The following is a 24224-nucleotide window of genomic DNA, read 5'->3' on the forward strand; positions in this document are numbered from 1 at the left end:
AGATAAATATGACTACTATGCAGGTAGAACAGTTTGTTAAAGCGCCATCCCTGGAAGTTCTTTTGCAAGTTAGTAAGAAGGATTTACTGTTATTGGGTAAACATTTAGGCCTTACTATCAAAACTGATTTGAGGAAAGCTGAAATTAGGAATGTAATTATAAGATATTTTGTTGACAATGACAAATTTGACTCTAGTGCATTAGATAGTATAGAGGAAACAGTTAGCTCAGAAATTCAAATTAGACAAATGGAACTTGAACATGAAATGAAACTAAGACAAATGGAAATAGAAAAAGAGTTAAGAGAAAAAGAAATTGAAAGAGAATTAAAAGAAAAAGAGATTGAGAGAGATCAGATGTTAGAGCTAGAGAAGCAGAAAATTCAAGCTGAAACAGAACTTAGAATGAAAGAATTAGAGCTAGCTTCTCAAGACAGTTCAAGTAATCTAACTTTTAGGGGTTTACAAGGAAACAGAGGTTTTGATGTCAGTAGAAACATTAGGTTAGTTCCTCCTTTTCAAGAGAAAGAAGTTGACAAGTATTTTCTGCATTTTGAGAAAATAGCTGATAGTATGAAATGGCCTGAAGATAAGCTTACAATGCTTCTTCAAAGTGTCTTGATTGGTAAAGCTAGAGACATTTATTCTTCTTTATCTGTAGATGAGATTTCAAATTACCAAGTAGTCAAGAAAGCTATTTTGAAAGCTTATGAGTTAGTTCCTGAGGCTTACCGCCAGAAATTTCGAAACTCGAGAAAGAGAGATGAACAAACTCATGTAGAATTTGCCAGAGAAAAAGAACAATTATTTAATAGGTGGTGTGATTCTAAAGAAATTGATGAGGATTTCGGTAAATTGAGGCAATTATTGTTGATAGAGGAGTTTAAACGTTGTGTCCACACAAACATAAAAACTCATTTAGATGAGAGAAAAGTTGAAACACTTAGTGAAGCAGCTACAATGGCTGATGATTACGCTCTCACCCACAAAGGCTCATTTGTTAAAAACAGTTCTCAAGACAAAAACAGTACCACAGGTACTAGTAAATTTGGTCAGCCTAGGAACCCAACCTTTAGTGGCCCTTCTAACGACAAACCTAAATTAGGTGATAAAACTAAGTCTGATTCTAAAACAGATCATAGGGCAGGTGTGGGGTCTCCTTCTGGTCCTGTTTGTAATTACTGCAAGAAAGTAGGGCATACTATGTCTGAATGTTATTCTCTCCAGCGTAAGGAGCAAAGGCGTAAACAGTCAGTTCCTTCTGTGTTAGCTATGTCAAAGCCTAGTCAGAAACTTAGTGATATTGTGGAAGATTCTAAAGTGTCTGTTGAAATTAAGAGCTCAGAGTCTGATAGTGTCTTGGAGAAGTACTCTCCCTTCATTTCTGAAGGTTTTGTTTCACTTACTAGTGATATTACCAACTTGAAACCTGTGAAGATTTTGCGAGATACTGGGGCTTCTCATTCTTTGATATTAGATGGCGTAGTGCCTTTGTCTGAGGAGACCTCATGTGGTAGTAGTGTTTTGCTTCAAGGTGTAGAGTTAGGTTTTGTTAATGTGCCTCTCCATTCTGTTTATTTAAAGTCAGACTTGGTTACTGGGCCTGTCACCATTGGTGTTAGACCGGAACTTCCCATAGAGGGCGTGTCGCTCATTTTAGGCAATGACTTTGCTGGAGAGAAAGTCAGGGTAGATCCCTTAGTGTCCAGTATTCCAGATAAAACAGATGATGCTGAGTCTATTCAACAGGAATTTCCTGGTATTTTCCCTTCTTGTGCTGTAACTCGTTCAATGAGTAAGAAGGTTTCTGATGTTGCAGTAGTTGAGGATCATTATAGTCCAGGGTTAGGTGACACTTTCTTAGCTCATGATATAGAGGATGTCGGGAGCAAGTGTGATCTTTTGAGCAATCCTGTAGACTTTGATAGTGATAGAGTTGTTCCTAACAAGGGTACTTCTTTGTCTGACATGATGAGCAAATCATCTTTGTCTAGAGAGGAGCTTATAGTAGAACAGGAAAAAGATCCTGAAATCTCCTTACTGTGTGATCGGGCTTTGAGTGAGGAAGAGGCGGAGAAAGTCCCGGTTTGTTACTTCCGTAGGTCAGGTGTGTTGATGCGCAAGTGGCGCCCCCTGATGTGTCTCCCGAGGAAGACTGGAAGGTTGTCAATCAAATAGTTGTCCCACCGAGGTATAGGCAAGATATTCTGAGTTTGTCTCATGATGTACCTATGGCAGGGCATCTAGGTGTGACCAAGACTTATAACAGGATCTTAGATCACTTCTTTTGGCCCAAGTTGAAACGGGATGTGGCTGATTTTTGTAGGTCTTGTCATACTTGTCAGGTGGTAGGGAAACCTAATCAGAAAATCCCTGTTGCACCTTTGCACCCCATTCCAGCATTTGAGGAACCATTTAGTAGAGTCATTATAGACTGTGTAGGTCCTCTACCCAAAACTAAGTCTGGGAATGAGTATCTTTTAACTATTATGTGTGCTTCCACACGCTTTCCTGAAGCCATTCCACTCAGGAATATTAAAGCCCCTAACATAGTCAAGGCTTTGGTTAAATTCTTTACATTGGTTGGTCTTCCAAAAGCTGTCCAATCGGACCAAGGTTCGAATTTCATGTCTGGTATTTTTCAACAAGTCATGTACCAGCTCCAGATCAAGCAGTATAAGTCTAGTGCTTATCATCCAGAGTCTCAGGGTGCTTTAGAACGTTTTCATCAGACATTGAAGAATATGATGAGATCTTATTGTTTTGAAAACAAAAGAGATTGGGACGAAGGTATACACATGTTGTTGTTTGGCGTTAGAGAATCTGTACAAGAATCTCTTGGCTTCAGTCCCTTTGAACTTGTGTTTGGACATACTGTACGTGGTCCTTTGAAAATTTTGAAAGACAAAATTTTGGACGAAGATTCTAAAGTTAATCTCTTAGAGTATGTGTCTAACTTTAAGCAAAGGTTGACAAGGGCATGTGAACTGGCAAAAGAAAATTTGGCCGTTACTCAAACCAAAATGAAAACATGGTATGATAAAGATGCCCGTGCAAGAAGTTTTGATCCAGGTGACAAAATTTTGGCTCTATTACCAATACCGGGTCAGCCTTTGCAAGCTAGATATTTTGGACCTTATGTTGTTGAGAAAAAGGTCGATGATGTTAACTACATTGTACAAACTCCAGGGAGGCGCAAGAAAACTCAATTATGTCATGTTAATATGCTTAAGAAATATGTAGATAGAGAAGAGAGCAAGACCTCTCAACCTATTGCTACTTTGGCCTCTGTACCATCACAAAGTGAAAGTACAGCTGATATTTGTAAATTAGACTTAGATGGTGGTGTACAAGATGTAGGTTTAGACTGTGGTGTTAAGTTACGGAATTCAGATGTGCTCGCGAACTTGGACAAGAAACTATGTCATCTATCGGAAAAAGAACGCAATGAACTTAAAGATTTGATACTTGAGTATAAACATTTGTTTCCGGATACACCAGGCAAAACAGATGCTATCTATCACGACGTGGATGTAGGCGATGCGCCACCTGTCAAGCAACATCCTTACCGTGTCAATCCTTTGAAAGAAGAACACTTAAAGAAAGAAATTCAATACATGTTGGACAATGATATTATTGAACCAAGCAAAAGTGAATGGAGCTCTCCATGTGTTCTGGTGCCAAAGCCAGACAAGACATACCGGTTCTGTACTGACTTCAGAAAAGTAAACTCTGTCAGTAAAACAGACTCTTATCCAATTCCAAGGATTGACTCATGTATTGACAAAGTTGGCAAAGCCAAGTACGTAAGCAAGTTTGACCTGTTGAAAGGATATTGGCAGGTGCCATTAACAGAAAGAGCTAAAGAAGTATCGGCATTTGTAACCTCGCAAGGTTTGTACCAGTACAAAGTTATGCCATTTGGTATGAAGAATGCCCCGGCAACATTTCAACGTCTTCTTAACAGCGTGATATCAGACCTGGAAGGCTGTGATGGATACATTGATGACGTCATCAACTACCACGACACGTGGGAAGACCATCTACGCGGGATTCGTGAATTCTTCGAAAGACTCACTACCATGAAATTGACTGTAAACTTATTGAAATGTGAATTTTGTCATGCAACTGTTGAATTTTTAGGTCATGTTGTAGGACAGGGGCAGGTTAAACCTGTTCAGGCCAAAGTAGAATCAATTATAGATTTTCCAGCTCCTGGAGGCAAGAGAGAGCTGATGAGGTTTCTTGGTATGGCTGGATACTACAGAAAATTTTGTCAAAATTTCTCTGTTATAGCAGCTCCACTTACTGCTTTGTTAAAGAAAAATGTCAAATTTGTCTGGTCAGACGAATGTAAGTCTGCCTTTGAGAAATTGAAAGCCATACTATCAAACTCACCAGTTCTGACTGCTCCAGATTTTAATAAACAGTTTAAACTGTTTGTTGACGCCAGCGATGTAGGTGTTGGTGCTGTTTTGATGCAAGAAGGTACTGAACAAATTGACCATCCAATTTGTTATTTCTCGAAAAAGTTTGACAAACACCAGAGAAATTATTCCACCATTGAGAAAGAATGTTTAGCATTGATTTTGGCCTTAAACCAATTTGATGTGTATCTATGCACTACAGTTGTGCCTGTGTTGGTCTTCACCGACCACAACCCTTTGACATTCATTGGGAAAATGAAAAACAAAAATCAAAGAATTCTCAGGTGGAGTTTGACTTTGCAAGAGTACAATCTTGACATCAAACATATCAAAGGGAAAGACAATATTCTAGCTGATGCTTTATCAAGGATTTAAATATTACTTGATATGTCAAGAAAGTTTCCTTTTCAAGAAAACTTTCTTTTCTTTAAGGAGGGGTGTGTTATGTATGACACTAAATACATGTAGTTATGAGATAAGGGAGATAACTCCTATAGCTTTTTTTATCAATACATCCTATGAAGGTCATATCATTGATTTAGGTTATAGAACTTTCTAGAATTTAATCATGTATAAACAAATATGTTTGTAAACATGTTGATTTTAAGTAGAGATCTAGAATGATCTATTTCCAGAAAGTTATGTGTGTTTACTTGTTTACTGTTTTTAGTTAGATATTTCTAGAAGTAGAAGGTTCTCCAATATTCTTGAATTACGGTTTAGCTATATATACTCCAGCTGTCCAAGGCTAATCAGAACTGTAATGAGACCTGTAATAAGACATATCAAGAATTGTACAGCGCCATATAAGATTCTATTGGGAGAGCTATTGTGACTTTATCTGTGGATTATTACAACACTTTGTGTGGATTTTTTCATATTGCCTGGAACTTTACAAATCATCGGTGGACATTCAATTTCCTTGTGGATTTGTGATTATTGTTAATTTGAAACCTGGAAGGATCAAGGATTATACCAGGACATTCGCATACAGATAAGTAACACTTTAAATCATCGTACTAGTCTTGTACCACCACCAATTACTTTAGATATTGTAAACCATCTCTGTATAATATTGTATATATAATTAAATTGTGTTTTGAATTTAGCTGCTGGTTTCTCCTTTCTGTCATTCGTTCATGTAACATATATCAGGGACAAAGAGTTAGGAGAAAACATAGATTCCTGGAAAGTTGATACATATATAACTTAAAAAATTTCAACATATTTAAATATGAAGAGCATACTATGTTATTTAGTTTGTTGATGTGTTTGTCTGTCTATGGCACATTTTGAGACTTATCTCCAAACTACAGGCTACATTCTGACGTACCATCTCGGTCTACAGAGGTGAGGACTACGTAATCCAGTCCCCAGGAGGTGATCGCCCTGGCGGTATTACGAGGCTCCTCTGGGTCAGGGGGTGGGGGATTCCTAGCTGTCTTCACGGAACAGAAACGACATCCCCTGGTACACGTGTCCCCCAATACCTGCGTATAAACAATGGATATAAACTAATTTTTTATTTGGTACATGAACATGTCAATGACCAAAGAAAGACAACTCTTTAATATCTAAGATAATCACAAAAACGATTACTGGTAGTATGAAGTATTGATATTTTCATAATTTATCAAAAGTTGATTTGATATATACATGTATCTGTATGCAAATAAACAAAATTCAAAAACCTGCAACAACTACTTTGAGTCTATGTGGTAATGTATATAAAGCATTTCTTGGAAATTATAAAAGCTTTTGTGTATGCGTTGAGGCTTTTCCTCCACATTTTCCTCTACATTGTTTTGAGGCTTTTCCTCCACATTTTCTTCTACATTTTTAGGTGAGCCAAACACGATATGGTATTGTCTGACTGGAATCACCTTGCATCTTATAAAGTTCTAAAATGAATGCTTTTATTCACGACATATATCTTTTCGAATTACAAACATTTGAGAAACAAGGAGCCCCAAAGCTTGGCATTATCCCCCGCGCCCAGTTGTGTATGAAAGCTCAAACATAAAATAAATGAAGCTCATTGTAACTAAGAGTTTAAATCTTGATATTGTCATCCATGTTGGTTTAACTATTTGAACAGAGCTTAGTATTGTCCTTGAATAAATTCATACAACAATATATCCGCTCTCCAGTAACATGACATTTAAAAGAATAATTTAAAAGATCATGTACAGAAAGTTTCGTGTAGCCAAGTTGAACGGTTTTTGAGTTATAGCCTGAAATAGAAAGGAAACTTTAATAATATGGTATTTTTTAATAAGTTTCCATAGTAAAAGAAAAAGTATCGAAAATGAAAGGTTCCCATTAGCAAAAGGCACAACTAGAGCACTAGCCTAACATGTACAGAAAGTTTCGTGTAGCCAAGTTGAATGGTTTTCGATTATAGCCCGGAATAGAAAGGAAACTTTAATAATATGGTATTTTTTAATAAATTTCCATGGTAACAGAAAAAGTATTGAAAATGGAAGGTTCCCATTAGAAAAAGGCACAACTAGAGCACTAGCCTAACATGTACAGAAAGTTTCGTGTAGCCAAATTGAACGGTTTTTCGATTTATAGCCCGGAATAGAAAGGAAACTTTAATAATATGGTATTTTTGAATAAGTTTCCATGGTAACAGAAAAAGTATCGAAAATGAAAGGTTCCCATTAGCAAAAGGCACAACTAGAGCACTAGCCTAACATGTACAGAAAGTTTCATGTAGCCAAGTTGAACGGTTTTCGAGTTATAGCCCGGAATAGAAAGGAAACTTTAATAATATGGTATTTTTGAATAAGTTTCCATGGTAACAGAAAAAGTATCGAAAATGAAAGGTTCCCATTAGCAAAAGGCACAACTAGAGCACTAGCCTAACATGTACAGAAAGTTTCGTGTAGCCAAGTTGAACGGTTTAGGAGTTATAGCCCTGAAACGATACTCGGACGGACGGACGGACGGACGGACGGACGGACGGACGGACGGACGGACGGACGCACGGACGGACAGAGCCCAAATCAATATCCCCCGCAAACGCGTTTCGCGGGGGATAACAAGAGGCCCATGTGCCTTAACAGTCATCTGAGTATTGGCACAATACAACACAGTCATTTAAAGATTTTAGCCTATTTAATTCTTGTGACCTTGAATGAAGATCAAGAACAAACCTGGTAGCCCTTCATCCCAGCATGTCACAGGCCAATTATCAGGTCTCTAGGCCTCTTAGTTATTCACAAGTAGTCATTTAAATATTTTGCAACGACCAGCTCTTGTAACGAAGCCCTTCATCCCAGCATGGCATAGGCCCTAAATCAGGTCTTTAGGCCTTTTAGCTATTCACAAAAATTATTTGAAGATTTTAGCCTATTTGACCTCTGTGACTTTTCATGAAGGTCAAGGTCTTTCATTTCAACAAACTTGGTAGCCCTTCATCCCAGCATGCTGTAGGCCCAATATGAGTATCCTGGGCCTTTCAGTTCTTCAGAAGAAGTCGTTTAAAGATTTTAGCCTATTTGACCTATGTGACCTTGAATGAAGGTCAAGGTCAATCATTAAAAAAAAAGTTGGAAGCTCTTCATCCCAGCATACTGCAGGCCCAATATGAGTATCCTTGGCCTTTCGGTCCCTGAGAAGAAGTCGTTTAAGGATTTTAGCTTATTTAATTTGATCCCCGTGACCTTGAATGAAGGTCAAGGTCATCTATTTGAATAAACTTGATAGCCCTTCATCCCAGCATGTAATAGGCCCAATATCAGGTTTCTAGGCCTCTTAGTTATTCACAGATTTTAGCCATTTTGACCGCTGTGACCTTGGATGAAGGTCAAGGTCATTCATTTGAACAAACTTGGTAGCCCTTCATCCAAGCATGCTGCAGGCCTAATATGAGTACGCTGAGCCTTTGGGTTCTTGAGAAGAAGTTGTTTAAAAATTTTAGCCTATTTGACCTGTGTGAAGGTCAAGGTCATTCATTTGAACACACTTGGTAGCCCTTCATCCCAGCATGCTACATGCCAAATATATGTACCCTGGGCCTTCTGGTTCATGAGAAGAAGTCATTTAAAGATTTAAGCCTTTTTGACCCCTGTGACCTTGAATGAAGATCAAAGTCATTCATTTATACAAACTTGATAGTCCTTCATCCAAGCATGTCACAGGCCCTTTATCAGTACCCTGATCATGAGCCTTCTAATTCTTAAAGATGCTCCACCGCTGACAAATGGTATTTTTTCACTATCAAAATTAGGAGCAGAAGATTTAGTATTTTCTTTAGTTACAAAAATTACTTACTTTACACCATTACCAACATTGAAAAGTTTGAGCTTCTAATTTTACCTCAAGTTAAAGATATGAAAAATAATTAATTGCATCCCGAAAAAATTCCGTGGCACTATATCCTATATGGAATGAAGTACTGATTGCGCATGCACCAAAGACAAAATGAATTATTTTATATTATTTTTTGTGTTAATTAGGCATATATATACACGATAATAACCAATTATTGTTCAAATAATGAATATCATTAATGCTCTGTCTGCGGTGGAGCATCTTTAAGAAGAAGTCGTTTAAAGATTTTAGCCTTTTTGACCCGTGACCTTGAATGAAGGTAAAGGTAATTAATTTTAACAAACTTGGTAGCCCTTCATCCCAGCATGCTACAGGCCATATATCAGTGCCCTGGGCCTTTCGGTTATTGAGAAGAAGTCGTTTGAATGAAAAGTTTATGCATGGGGACATCGCACTTACCATTATTGTCGCGGTGGCTGTTCCACTTTCCCCTCCTCCCAAATGTTAGGATATCTGTACTTACCATTATTGTGGCTGTGGCTGTTCCGCTTTCCCCTCCTCCCCAATGTTAGGATATCTGTACTTACCATTATTGTGGCTGTGGCTGTTCCACTTTCCCCTCCTCCCCAATGTTAGGACATCCGTACTTACCATTATTGTGGTGGTGGCTGTTCCACTTTCCCCTCCTCCCCAATGTTAGGACATCCGTACTTACCATTATTGTGGTGGTGGCTGTTCCACTTTCCCCTCCTCCCCAATGTTAGGACATCCGTACTTACCATTATTGTGGTGGTGGCTGTTCCACTTTCCCCTCCTCCCCAATGTTAGGACATCCGTACTTACCATTATTGTGGTGGTGGCTGTTCCACTTTCCCCTCCTCCCCAATGTTAGGACATCCGTACTTACCATTATTGTGGTGGTGGCTGTTCCACTTTCCCCTCCTCCCCAATGTTAGGACATCCGTACTTACCATTATTGTGGTGGTGGCTGTTCCACTTTCCCCTCCCACCCAATGTTAGGACATCCGTAGTTACCATTATTGTGGTGGTAACTGTTCCACTTTCCCCTCCTCCCCAATGTTAGGATATCTGTACTTACCATTTTTGTGGCTGTGGCTGTTCCACTTTAAATTTCCCCTCCTCCCCAATGTTAGGACATCAATTCTTACCATTATTGTGGCGGTTGCTGTTCCAATTTCCCCTCCTCCCCAATGTTAGGACATCCGTACTTACCATTATCGTCGCGGTGGCTGTTCCACTTTTTCCTCCTCCCCAATGTTAGGACATCCATTCTTACCATTATTGTGGCTGTGGCTGTTCCACTTTCCCCTCCTCCCCAATGTTAGGACATCTGTACTTACCATTATTGTGGCTGTTCCACTTTCCCCTCCTCCCCAATGTTAGGACATCCGTACTTACCATTTTTGTGACTGTGGCTGTGCCAGTTTCCCCTCCTCCCAAATGTTAGGACATCCGTTCTTACCATTATTGTGGCTATGGCTGTTCCACTTTCCCCTCCTCCCCAATGTTAGGACATCCGTACTTACCATTATTGTGGTGGTGGCTGTGCCACTTTCCCCTCCTCCCCAATGTAAGGATATCTGTACTTACCATATTGTGGCTGTGGCTGTGCCACTTTCCCTCCTCCCAATGTTAGGATATCTGTACTTACCATTATTGTGGCTGTGGCTGTTCCACTTTCCCTCCTCCCAATGTTAGGACATCTGTAGTTACCATTCTTGTTGTGGTGGTTGTTCCACTTTCCCCTCCTCCCCAATGTTAGGACATCCGTACTTACCATTATTGTGGCTGTGGCTATTCCACTTTCCCCTTCCACCCAATGTTAGGACATCCGTACTTACCATTATTGTCGTGGTGGTTGTTCCACTTTCCCCTCCTCCCCAATGTTAGGACATCCGTACTTACCATTATTGTGGCTGTGGCTATTCCACTCTATTCCACTTTCCCCTTCCACCCAATGTTAGGACATCCGTACTTACCATTATTGTGGCTGTGGCTATTCCACTTTCCCCTTCCACCCAATGTTAGGACATCCGTACTTACCATTATTGTGGCTGTGGCTGTTCCACTTTCCCCTCCTCCCCAATGTTAGGACATCCGTACTTACCATTATTGTGGCTGTGGCTGTTCCACTTTCCCCTCCCACCCAATGTTAGGACATCTGTACTTACCATTATTGTGGCTGTGGCTGTTCCACTTTCCCCTCCCACCCAATGTTAGGACATCCGTACTTACCATTATTGTCGTGGTGGCTGTTCCACTTTCCCCTCCTCCCCAATGTTAGGACATCTGTACTTACCATTATTGTCGCAGTGGCTGTTCCATTTTGCCCTCCTCCCCAATGTTAGGACATCCGTACTTACCATTATTGTGGCTGTGGCTGTTCCACTTTCCCCTCCTCCCCAATGTTAGGACATCCGTACTTACCATTATTGTGGTGGTGGCTGTTCCACTTTCCCCTCCTCCCCAATGTTAGGACATCCGTACTTACCATTATTGTGGTGGTGGCTGTTCCACTTTCCCCTCCTCCCCAATGTTAGGACATCCGTACTTACCATTATTGTGGCTGTTCCACTTTCCCCTCCTCCCCAATGCTAGGACATCCGTACTTACCATTTTTGTGGCTGTGGCTGTTCCACTTTCCCCTCCTCCCCAATGTTAGGACATCCGTTCTTACCATTATTGTGGCTGTGGCTGTTCCACTTTCCCCTCCTCCCCAATGTTAGGACATCCGTACTTACCATTATTGTGGCGGTGGCTGTTCCACTTTCCCCTCCTCCCCAGCACTCCCCAATGTTAGGACATTTGGCCTCCTCACACACCTGTGTACATAGACAAATTGTATCAGCTGTACATCAGGAGAGATTCAGTAATTACATATACAGTGGAACTTGCTTGATACGAACTCGGAAAATTTGACAACCCGGCTTAAGCTTAGTACGAAGTAATTTGCCGGTCCCAGCTGAATTCCTTCTTTATCTTTGTTGAACAAACTCGGAAAATTAAAATGCGGAAAACTCGAAAAACTCGGATAATACAAAGTAATTCTTTGGTCCAAATGACCTAAATCATACATAAAATGTTCATATAACTTGAATTGAGATTTTTTTGAACACCGAGATCACCGTAAATGCCGATTTCTTTTTCATAAATATGTCGTTTAATAGCATTTCAAAAGCTGCATACAACTTTTAAAAAGTGGAAAAACTGCTTAATGTTTAGCGATGAACCTAAGTTATATTGTATCAACAATCATCAGCGATAATCAATTGTAAAGCTGCAGTACATGTTCATTACTTACATAACCATTACCTCGACTGAAATGGTGAAATGATAAAAAACAGGTGCTCTTGTCAGTAAACTTAATTGAGAACTCGCTTAATTCGAACACTCGGATAACTCGAAGTTTGATCTCGGTTCTTTCGAGTTCGTATTTACCGAGTTCCACTGTACATGATAATCCTCCTGTTTTTATAACATTTACAGTTAGTCTAGAATTTCTGCATCATTTTGATAAAGAATGAGCAATGATACATGTAAAGGTATTGATTTAATTTATTTAACTTTTTAAACCATCAGATCTGGCACATCCTCGATAATAAAGGGTTCTGATCACTTATGTTTCCTACACCCCTCGACTATCTCATAGTAAAACGGGAGGCAACAGAACAGAACAGGTAGTTTAGTCCTTTGATTCACATCAAAAGAGAGGTAGAACAATATACTGTGGTTGACTTTGTGGCTTTGAAGTTGGGCTGTGATTGGTTTAGATTTTTTCCTCTGGGCTGCCTTCAGTTTTACCATGAGAGATAGTCCAGGGGTGTAGAGATCGTAAGTGATCTGAACTCCTGGAGTATCAAGGAAGGACGTGGCATTACCTGATCGCCTTATTTTGGAAATGTTTGCTGTTGTATGTGTACTTAAATATTATTCTACTATTTGATAACTTTATATGTGGATATTATATACCTGGTAACATTCAAATTCTTCATTTAAAATTTAAATCATTAAGATGTACCAAAGTTTTCAGATTAATTCATTGGTAATGACCATTAATGGCGGATTAGGCCATAGTTGTGTTTTTTTCTGATTTGCCTCATTTTTATTTTCTTAAACCTACGTACATATGTATACCAGCCAGCAAGGCGAGAAAACATACATAAGAAAATAAACACAATGTTTTGCTAAGGAATTAAAGTTTTTTGGGGGTTCAAATTGATACTGATTTTGTACATTTTCTACAAAAACAAGTTATTTCATTTCAACTGATCAAACTCAGAAAAGAGTTTTCTTTTTATAAATTTTATATCTATGGAAAATGTATGAAACATTACTTACCCTGTTTCACACCTCTTTTTCTACAAAGTTCGGAAAAAAATGTTTGTGTTTGTTTTTACACTAAAGAGACCTAAAACCTACCAGCATGTGGACGCAAAACAGAAAAAAAACCACAACTATAGCCTTATCTGAAATCACAATATATATAGATGATTATAAATTAACTTGTACTATTTACAGACCGTGTGAAGTTTCAGGTCCCTGAGATCTGTCTTTAGTCCATGGTAATTCTTTCCTATTGGAATCTTTGTCTTCAACCAGGAAGGCAGACGTAGTCTGATAAAGAATGACTCAGTATTATACTATCTCACTGCAGAAATGAAGACTATAGGAATCATCAATTGCAAAAACAGGGCTCAAATTTGAGAGTTTTTTTCTTGCCTTTTTTCAGAGCTTTTTTAGCTGATTTGGGAATGGGGCTCATGGCTTTGAATTTGGGAAAATGTCCGACAAAACCATTGAGACTTTCAAAAATTATGAAATATGAGATGAACCCTTTTATTTAAGCATAATAAATAAGATTTGTTTTATTTTAAGTGTAGTTTATGTACTTTTCTGAAGCCAATATAGCAAATATTCAAAACCTTAATCAACTAAGTTCATAAAATATTTTTGGACATTTTTCAAGAAACTTTGATTTTGGGAAATTTAAAGTTTGAATTGGGAAAAATTTAGAGGCTTTGAATTGAATGGGAAATGGGGCTGAAAATCAGACCCTGCCCCAAACCATGCTGAAAACCCCCCTGTTTTTCAAGTACAAGAAGATAAATTTTAATAACAAGTGGAAAAAATATGCACTTGTTTTTTTTAGTAAGTGGGTACAACTATAACAATGACATAATAATTGTGAATAAATTGCTTCCAAGGGAAAATATGGGGACACAGTTCTTACTGTAATATTGAAATACCTGTGCATATCATATCATCATGCATAAATAAATTATATTTTTTATAGCAAAACTATAAATTGAATAAGGGGATTTCATATACAAGTAAAAACTATTTTAGCAAGGTCAAAGTTAGGGCACTTGCTGTTTTTAGCAAATGATATAATATGTAAAATTTGAGACCTGCAAAACGTAGATTCTCTAACATGTAAAACTAATAGCAGAAACTGATTTTATTCTGAAAATGGTTTCCAAAATTCTTTGTTTTTAAAATGAAAATTAATGTAAATCAAAAAACAAAATTGACATTTGTGTTAAAATAAATCAAATGTTGATTTTAATAATGCAGGTTGATGTCAAAAAACCCCAATTAAACTGCATTTGTTTGAAGTTGTAACCTCATTTTAGGCCATCAATACATAATTTCATATGTTAAAAATATATACTGCAACTATAATTATAAGCTTGCTAACATATTCATGCAATATATATATATATACCATGTACCTTTCTCCCTTTTTCCTTTTGATATTTGGAGAGATTTCCTGTGAATCATCCACATTCCCTGTTACAAAGTCTTCAAAGTCTGGTCCCGAGGCAATCTTTTCTTTCTGTTTTACTGATAAAGTTGCATATTGTCGAAATTTTTCACAGCATGATATTCTTAAAATGTCTGAATGGATCTGAAACATGGAAATTTAATTGAATCAAATAATTTGGATGAGTAAAAAATTCTGACACCGACTGTGGCCTTAATTATATTATATAATGTGTGTCTCGTTTCTCGGTAACGATTTCTTAGAAATTCAACGTAGCATTGATAAGCTATCGCTTTCTGCATTATTCTTGTAAATCCCTGAAGATTTCAAAGCACATACATGGACATGTACAGCATATATGGTAACATAAATAACTCCAAGGGTCTCTTGATATCATAATGAAGAGGCTAGAGGTGTATCAAATAACAAGATGTCCCAGCAAATCTGCTTCAGTTTTTGCGTCGATGTTTGCCTAAAAATAAGCTTACAAGAAAATAATGAATGGAGTTAAAAATGAAATACCCACTACATTGGAAAGTAAGTTAAATTATTGACCTTTTAACAAATGTATTTTTTACAACACTTCCATACAAAATTATATTGTAAGGCCAAATGAAAAAATATAGTTGTTTCCAGTTTTTTTCCCTAAATATTTTTTTATCTTCATCCCATTTTCTTGCAGTGAAAAACTGAAGTAGACTTTAACCTTATATTTAAACCATGGATTTGATTCCCAGGAGATAAGGTTGTTATTTGTTTGCTTGAGGACAAAACTGATTTAAAGTTTTGGAGTAGGCACTGATTTTATAGGGTCGGTAGGATTACCAGAAACATATTTTTGTATGGTCTAATTAATTTTATGTCGGTCTTTTTGTAAAACATTTGGTTAGTCATGTTATCCGAAAACAGTATCTATACAATTCTGACGATAAACTGGATATGTCTAAAACAACTGTATGCTAATATAAAGTCACATGCATATACATGTACTTATTTACATTGTATATCTGAATAGTGCTGCCAAATGAAAATGTACATCATTCGGATGAGTATATTTTGATGAAGCATTCCAACAGAAGAGTATATAAATTTCAAAGTTTTTCCGTGGCCCTGTCTTCATTGTTACTCCAATCTTAATAAAATTTGGTTCATATATGCATTACAATATGACAAATACCATATCTTCTGTTGTCATTAGGATTTTAAAATCTGTTTACAATGTTACCATGTGTTGTCGGTATACCATCATGGCACACCTGAACTATTGTTGGCCAGCAGCTAATTTCGGAATATTTAAATTGCTCTATTTACTTTATTTTTGCACCAATCTTCATAAAACTTGGTAGACATATTTATTTGGATATACTGAAACAACATTTCCCGAGTTGTCACTAAACTTTTCTGCGTATTAACGTGCTGTCGTTTGTTATCGTTTCTTATCACTTGTTGTCGTTTTTTGTGTTGTTAAAATTAAGTGTGACTGGCCCTGTTTATTGTTCGTAAATGTAAATTGAAAAAAAAAATGAAAATAAAATTTTTTTTATGTAGGCTAATGTAAGCATTGTTAGCTTAAAATGGTGATGAAATATGGACGTCCTTGACAAAAATAACGTATTTTATCGACTTTATCGAATAAACTTGGTTTCTTCAATCATTCTGAAAAAGTCAATAAATTGTTTTTATTCAAAGTCACCGCTATAAACTCTTTATACTCACTGTGTAATCCTTGACACTACGAACCGAACTAGAACGTAATTGCGATAGGAGACTCTTGGAAGCCATTTTCTTCGGTCACAGGTCACACGAAAGCTAGTCCCGAATATCGTGTATGAATATACCCATGGAATATATTTTTCGAATAACATTTATTTTAGAACCTAATTGACAATAGAAATAAAACTTTTTATATGATTTATTCATTGATGGGTACCGCTTTGGACATAATTTACCTTTATATTACATTTTAGTCATGAACTATTTTTTGTCTGTTGCACTTCCGGAAAAATGATATATTTCGGTTTGCTTCCGGGTTACATGTATAAGAGGTCACACAGCTGTGTTTACGTTATGTCAAAGTAGCCGGCGGCTTTGTTGAAAGGATCTGCCGTAATCACGGTCTATTTAGATGTGCATGTTTCTATTTTGTCCCCTGACTGACGAAGACTGATTCCGTAAGGTAATGCTTTATACACGCAAATAATTTGCTTTTTTTCGTTTGTTTTAAAATCGATTTTCATTGTTTTCTCTGCTGCAATGCGTGTGAATCATATTCAATTTGTCTCTTCTTTGTTATCTCAATATCTGTGCATCGATAAATTTTGCCGATGACGGCAAACACCGTAAGTTTCAATTACAAATAATATTCGACTGGTGCAGACAATTGCAAGAATTTAAGAGTTGTCAGTTTTCTTTGGCCTAATTAATTTTTACTCAATAAAAATAATTATATGTATATTTGTAAAAAGGAAAAGAGAAAAGTGTTTTTTTTTGCAATTTATGCAACAGTCCTGCGTGCTTATACAAATTTACATAATGTAATTTCTTAGACAAGATAAACCAGCATTTGAAGCATGTTAGAAAAAGCTGTCTGCTCGATCATTTTGAAAATTGCATGGTTTATGCAAGCTTTAAATTTTGACATCTTACTGATCCTAGTGCACTACATTAAACAACAGGTAAACTAATAATAGTAACTTGGCTATGCATTGAAATTTAACTTCATGCAATTGAACACTGCAATATTATGGAAATACTTGCAGTTATACCATATCAGACCATTTATACATGTGTTACTGGCTAATGGCTGTGCTGTGAGTGAGTATATTGCATTCACTGACAAAGTTTTATGTGCATGAATATATTCACCATCTCAATTCAAATGTGGGTCAATGATGCCTGCATATGCTAGCTGTGACCTAATTATATAAATAAAATCTCATATTCAAGAAAGATCGAATGTATAGTCTATTACCTTTGCTGATAATTTAAATTTAAATCAATATTCTCCAAGATTACATAACAAGGTAACATATGTTGATAACTTTTTAAACATTCAAAACAGATATCTTGGCTTCAGACCAGATGGTATGATGATAACTTAGATTTATCTAAAACAATAAACATGTAGAAAATTTCACAGATGTTCGTAAAATGAAGGCAAAATCAGATTGAAAGGATTAAGTCACTGACATTCAATTTAACTGAATACAAGGGAATGAGATCTAGTCACTCAGACACTCAGTTTAACAGGATACATGGGAGGGGAGATATTGTCACTCAGACACTCACTTTAACAGGATTCATGGGAGGGGAGATATTGTCACTCAGACACTCAGTTTAACAGGATACATGAGAGGGGAGATCTAGTCACTCAGACACTCAGTTTAACAGGATACATGGGAGGGGAGATATTGTCACTCAGACACTCAGTTTAACAGGATACATGGGAGGGGAGATATTGTCACTCAGACACTCAGTTTAACAGGATACATGGGAGGGGAGATATTGTCACTCAGACACTCAGTCACATAGGAGGGGAGATCTAGTCACTCAGACACTCAGTTTAACAGGATACATGAGAGGGGAGATCTAGTCACTCAGACACTCAGTTTAACAGGATACATGGGAGGGGAGATATTGTCACTCAGACACTCAGTCACATAGGAGGGGAGATCTAGTCACTCAGACACTCAGTTTAACAGGATACATGGGAGGGGAGATATTGTCACTCAGACACTCAGTCACATAGGAGGGGAGATCTAGTCACTCAGACACTCAGTTTAACAGGATACATGGGAGGGGAGATCTAGTCACTCAGACACTCAGTTTAACAGGATACATGGGAGGGGAGATATTGTCACTCAGACACTCAGTCACATAGGAGGGGAGATCTAGTCACTCAGACACTCAGTTTAACAGGATACATGGGAGGGGAGATATTGTCACTCAGACACTCAGTTACATGAGAGGGAGATCTAGTCACTCAGACACTCAGTTATATGGGAGGGGAGATCTAGTCACTCAGACACTCAGTTTAACAGGATACATGGGAGGGGAGATATTGTCACTTAGACACTCAGTCACATAGGAGGGGAGATCTATTCACTCAGACACTCATGCAGTTACATGAGAGGGAGATCTAGTCACTCAGACACTCAGTTATATGGGAGGGGAGATCTAGTCACTCAGACACTCACTTTAACAGGATTCATGGGAGGGGAGATATTGTCACTCAGTCACATAGGAGGGGAGATTTATTCACTCAGACACTCATGCAGTTACATGAGAGGGAGATCTAGTCACTCAGACACTCAGTTATATGGGAGGGGAGATCTAGTCACTCAGACACTCAGTTACATAGGAGGGGAGATCTAGTCACTCAGACACTCAGTTACATGGGAGGGGAGATCTAGTCACTCAGTTACATGGGAGGGGAGATCTATTCACTCAGACACTCAGTTACTTGGGAGTGGAGATCTAGTCACTCAGACACTCAGTTACATGGGAGGGGAGATCTAGTCACTCAGACACTCAGTTACATGGGAGGGAGATCTAGTAAGTCAGACACTCAGTTACATGGGAGTGGAGATCTCGTCACTCAGACACTCAGTTACATTGGAGGGGAGATAAAGTCACTCAGACGCTCAGTTATATGGGAGGGGGGATCTAGTCACTCAGACACTCAGTTACATGGGAGGGGAGATCTAGTCACCCAGGCACTCAGTTACATGAGAGGGAGATCTAGTCACTCAGTCATTCAGTTACATGAGAGGGAGATCTAATCACTCAGACACTCAGACACTCAGTTACATGAGAGGGAGATCTAGTCACTCAGACACTCAGTTACATGAGAGGGAGATCTAGTCACTCAGACACTCAGTTACATGAGAGGGAGATCTAGTCACTCAGACGCTCATTTACATTGGAGGGGTGATCTAGTCACTCAGACACCAGTTATATGGGAGGGGAGATCTAGTCACTCAGATGCTCATTTACATGGGAGGGGAGATCTAGTCACTCAGACACTCAGTTACATGGGAGGGAGATCTAGTCACTCAGACACTCAGTTACATGGGAGGGGAGATCTAGTCACTCAGACACTCAGTTACATGGGAGGGGAGATCTAGTCACTCAGACACTCAGTTACATAGGAGGGGAGATCTAGTCACTCAGACACTCAGTTTAACAGGATACATGGGAGGCGAGATCTAGTCACTCAGACACTCAGTTACATGAGAGGGAGATCTAGTCACTCAGACACTCATTTACATGAGAGGGAGATCTAGTCACTCAGACACTCAGTTACATGTGAGGGGAGATCTAGTCACTCAGACGCTCCGTTACATGGGAGGGGAGATCTAGTCACTCAGACACTCAGTTATATGGGAGGGGAGATCTAGTCACTCAGACACTCAGTTAAATTGGAGGGGAGATCTAGTCACGCAGACACTCAGTTACATTGGAGGGGAGATCTATTCACTCAGTTACATTGGAGGGAGATCTAGTCACTCAGTTTAACAGGATACATGGGAGGGGAGATCTAGTCACTCAGACACTCATTTACATGGGAGGGGAGATCTAGTCACTCAAACACTCAGTCACATGCGAGGAGATCTTGTCACTCAGTCACTCAGTTTAACAGGATACATGGGAGGGGAGATACAGTCACCCAGACACTCGGTTTAACAGGATACATGGGAGGGGAGATCTAGTCACTCAGACACTCAGTTACATGGAAGGTGGAGGTAAAGTCACTCAGACATTCAGTTAACAGGATACATGGGAGGGGAAATCTAGTCACTCAGACACTCAGTTTAACAGGATACATGGGAAGGGAGATCTAGTCAGTCAGACACTCAGTTACATGGGAGGGGAGATCTAGTCACTCAGGCACTCAGTTACATGGGAGCAAAGATCTAGTCACTCAGTCACTCTGTTTAACAGGATACATGGGAGGGGAGATTTAGTCACTCAGACACTCAGTTACATGGGAGGGGAGATCTAGTCACTCAGACACTCAGTTACATGGGAGGGAGATCTAGTCACTCAGACACTCAGTTACATGGGAGGGGAGATCTAGTCACTCAGACACTCAGTTACATGGGAGGGGAGATCTAGTCACTCAGACACTCAGTTACATGGGAGGGAGATCTAGTCACTCAGACACTCAGTTACATGGGAGGGGAGATCTAGTCACTCAGACACTCAGTTACATGGGAGGGGAGATCTAGTCACTCAGACACTCAGTTTACATGGGAGGGGGAGATCTAGTAAGTTAGACACTCAGTTACATGGGAGGGGAGATCTAGTCACTCAGACACTCAGTTACATGGGAGGGGAGATCTAGTCACTCAGACACTCAGTTACATGGGAGGGGAGATCTAGTCACTCAGTTTAACAGGATACATGGGAGGGGAGATCTGGTCACTCAGTTTAACAGGATACATGGGAGGGGAGATCTAGTTACTCAGACACTCAGTCACATGCGAGGAGATCTAGTCACTCAAACACTCAGTTACATGGGAGGGAGATCTAGTCACTCAGACACTCAGTTACATGGGAGTGGAGATCTAGTCACTCAGACACTCAGTTACATGGGAGGGGAGATCTAGTCACTCAGACACTCAGTTACATGGGAGGGGAGATCTAGTCACTCAGACACTCAGTTACATGGGAGGGGAGATCTAGTCACTCAGACACTCAGTTACATGGGAGGGGAGATCTAGTCACTCAGACACTCAGTTACATGGGAGGGGAGATCTAGTCACTCAGACACTCAGTTACATGGGAGGGGAGATCTAGTCACTCAGACACTCAGTTACATGGGAGGGGAGATCTAGTCACTCAGACACTCAGTTACATGGGAGGGGAGATCTAGTCACTCAGACACTCAGTTACATGGGAGGGGAGATCTAGTCACTCAGACACTCAGTTACATGGGAGGGGAGATCTAGTCACTCAGACACTCAGTTACATGGGAGGGGAGATCTAGTCACTCAGACACTCAGTTACATGGGAGGGGAGATACAGTCACTCAGACACTCAGTTACATGGGATGGGGGGAGATCTAGTCACTCAGACACTCAGTTACATGGGAGGGGAGATCTAGTCACTCAGACACTCAGTTTAACAGGATACATGGGAGGGGAGATCTAGTCACTCAGACACTCATTTACATGGGAGGGGAGATCTAGTCACTCAAACACTCAGTTTCATGGGAGGGGAGATCTAGTCACTCAGACACTCAGTTTAACAGGATACATGGGAGGGGTAATCTCGATAGATATAGTCACTCAGAGATGAACTGAAATTGTAGCTGCAAAAATATATTCCTATGACAGCTTCTGGAACAGAACGCAGACAAATTATCACGATGAAGATCCAGGCTTATTACATGTCAAGACTTGTGTTTTCAAGTCTGTGACAAATGTGTTTTCCACCACATGATAGCTAATTGCTGTCTTTACACAAAACTCTTGTGCTTGCCATACATAACGAAGTCGTTATTGATCAATATCAGTTCAGTATGAAAATTATGGCCATTTGTGGTGAATTATGACGTTTTAATTGCTTGTAAATATTTATTTTCTAGCTTGAAACCATTATTTAATTTCATATGATAGATGTTTTTGTTGATAACATACAAATTGATTTGAATTCGTGAAAAGCATATTTAATATAGAAAATGTACTTATAAGTGTAAATTATGGATACCAAAGCAATTAATACATTTATATATTATAAGTACATTAATGATATGATTTAAGTTTGATAAAATAATTACTGGAGAATGTTTACCTTTCCGGAGAAGTCGTGCATCAGAATTGATATCAATGTCTATAAAATACTGGTGAATACATTATGTAAATAAAAGAATTTTACAAGGGACTTTTGTTGTATAAAGACAGCACTTCAGAACGTTTGCTTAAGCTAAATGTGCACTATATATATATATATGTATTCATGTTGTACACAGCTTAAGATGTATCGACACATTACCACAGGCCGTCCATTTCTGGATTGCATGTTTGACTCCCATGTGTTGGGAAATTGCCAGGTACTGACTGCTGGTGCATATTTTTTTACTCTGGATACTCTGGTTTTTCTCCACCTCCTAAACCTTACATATCCTTAAATGACCCTGCAATGACTTTTGATAAAACATTGAACTAATCAAACTAAGCAGTTTACGTATTTACTTCTTAGACATAGCATATATGATACCTTACTGAGCTGTGCATCCTGTATACACCTAAAAAATGGTAATAAAATTGTAAACATTCACATAAATTTATACGTTTGCTGATCTAGCATCTGATAATAAGTCTTCTTAATGCAATGTATAGCACTAAAGAGTAACTAAAAATTGGGCCTACAACGTTACGTGCATGGATAAATAAACAGCTAGAGTTGCAAAGTTTGTTCAAATAAATGACCTTGCATGACCTTCATTAGAGGTCACAGGAGTTATATATATAGTCAATAGTATATTAAAGTGAATAGTCGGGCAAAGGAAACCAGTCTAAATGCGTTCTTTGGCCTTCCAAAAGTCATTGTATACCATAATGATGGTCAAGTTCTGCTTACGGTGTCCAGTTTTGACCATTGAAATTTTGGGGAAGCCCCGTGTAAATTTAGCACAGTTCTAAATATAAATTCGCCAAACTCTTTGAAAACGAGGCTGCGTGGAAATGTCAACATGGACATGTGTTTCTCAGTCGTGTCGGTTTCATTTCGTGTGATAAACCACTAATGCGGTATGCAAATTGTTGTTTTGAGATGATACATTTGATGCAAATGAAGTATTCTTACATTAATGACAATGCTCTGTAATAATTTTTCGATAAAAGCATCTTGTACATGGAAATCGACACAAATATTCGGCCGATGCAGAGATGGGGCCCCGGCAAGGGGCAATTATTTGCAGCATCGCATTCGTCGTATTTTACATCAACCGAATCATGAAGGTTAAGTACAAATAATCGTAACATAATTTCCCATTTAAAACCACACGAAAACGTTCCATAGAACGTCCATGCATGTAGCTGTCAAAGATGTGAAAATAGATTAGCTCATACATAGATATTTTACAAGTACAATATATGTGTTCAATTATTCATGTAGTTTTTTGCAGAGATTTAATTAAATTATCTATGTCTCTGTTTTTTTTTTTTTTTTTTTTTTTTTGTAAACAATATTTGAGTTCTGGAGAGAGATGACATGAATGTCCAGCTGGAAGGAAAGAAACTTTTATGATGTATATGTATCGTACAATGTATATATGTAAACGTACATTCCATGTAGCTGCTATAGAATTACAACTGGGAAATTCTCTCAAACATTGATAATATTTAATTCTTCACATTCATGTAGGCCTATGCTGTGAGAATTAACACATCATATATATTTCCAGAAAACATATAGGCCTACATGTATGTTACTTTCCTTTCTGTTGTTTCCTGTTCTTTTTTGTGCTCTGGAGAAAAAGATGACTGAGTTGAAGAAAAGTAATTAATTAAGAGAAATGTGTACCACAGTACTTTGTCTGTAGCCGAGGGGTTCTATACTGTTTTAATAGTCCAGTAATTAATAATTAAATTGAAAATTTCAAAATTAAGATGAAATTGTAAATTCCATTTTTGAATGGAGTGGTTCCCCCTCCTTTGAGAGTACACAGTGTGTATACCTTTTTGGTTTTTAGGAATAATACCTGAATAGGAACCTGAAATAACA

The 24224-nt window shown here is 38.4% G+C and overlaps 1 protein-coding gene across 1 annotated transcript; it reads right to left on the reverse strand.

Annotated features, from left to right (window-relative positions):
* Positions 1-5721: 5721 nt before the first annotated feature.
* LOC138330673 (lipoyl synthase, mitochondrial-like) lies at positions 5722-16326 on the reverse strand. The gene is made up of 5 exons (XM_069278219.1): positions 16209-16326; positions 14461-14636; positions 13249-13342; positions 11470-11550; positions 5722-5916 (listed from the first exon to the last, which is right to left on the reverse strand). Exons 1-5 carry the CDS (start codon positions 16272-16274, stop codon positions 5737-5739), a joined length of 597 nt encoding a protein of 198 aa, XP_069134320.1. The 5' UTR covers positions 16275-16326; the 3' UTR covers positions 5722-5736.
* Positions 16327-24224: the final 7898 nt, after the last annotated feature.

The sequence above is a fragment of the Argopecten irradians genome, chromosome 1 (genome assembly GCF_041381155.1).
Source record: "Argopecten irradians isolate NY chromosome 1, Ai_NY, whole genome shotgun sequence".
NCBI classification, from domain to species: Eukaryota; Metazoa; Mollusca; class Bivalvia; order Pectinida; family Pectinidae; genus Argopecten; species Argopecten irradians.

Bases quoted from the DNA above. Each gene is read 5' to 3' on its own strand.
- LOC138330673 (XM_069278219.1), bottom strand. From the start codon at position 16,274: ATGGCTTCCAAGAGTCTCCTATCGCAATTACGTTCTAGTTCGGTTCGT. The intron at 14,637-16,208 runs GTGAGTATAAAG...TCCATGTTTCAG, and splicing joins GTAGTGTCAAGGATTACACA to ATCCATTCAGACATTTTAAG. The intron at 13,343-14,460 runs GTACATGGTATA...ATTCTTTATCAG, and splicing joins AAAAGGAAAAAGGGAGAAAG to ACTACGTCTGCCTTCCTGGT.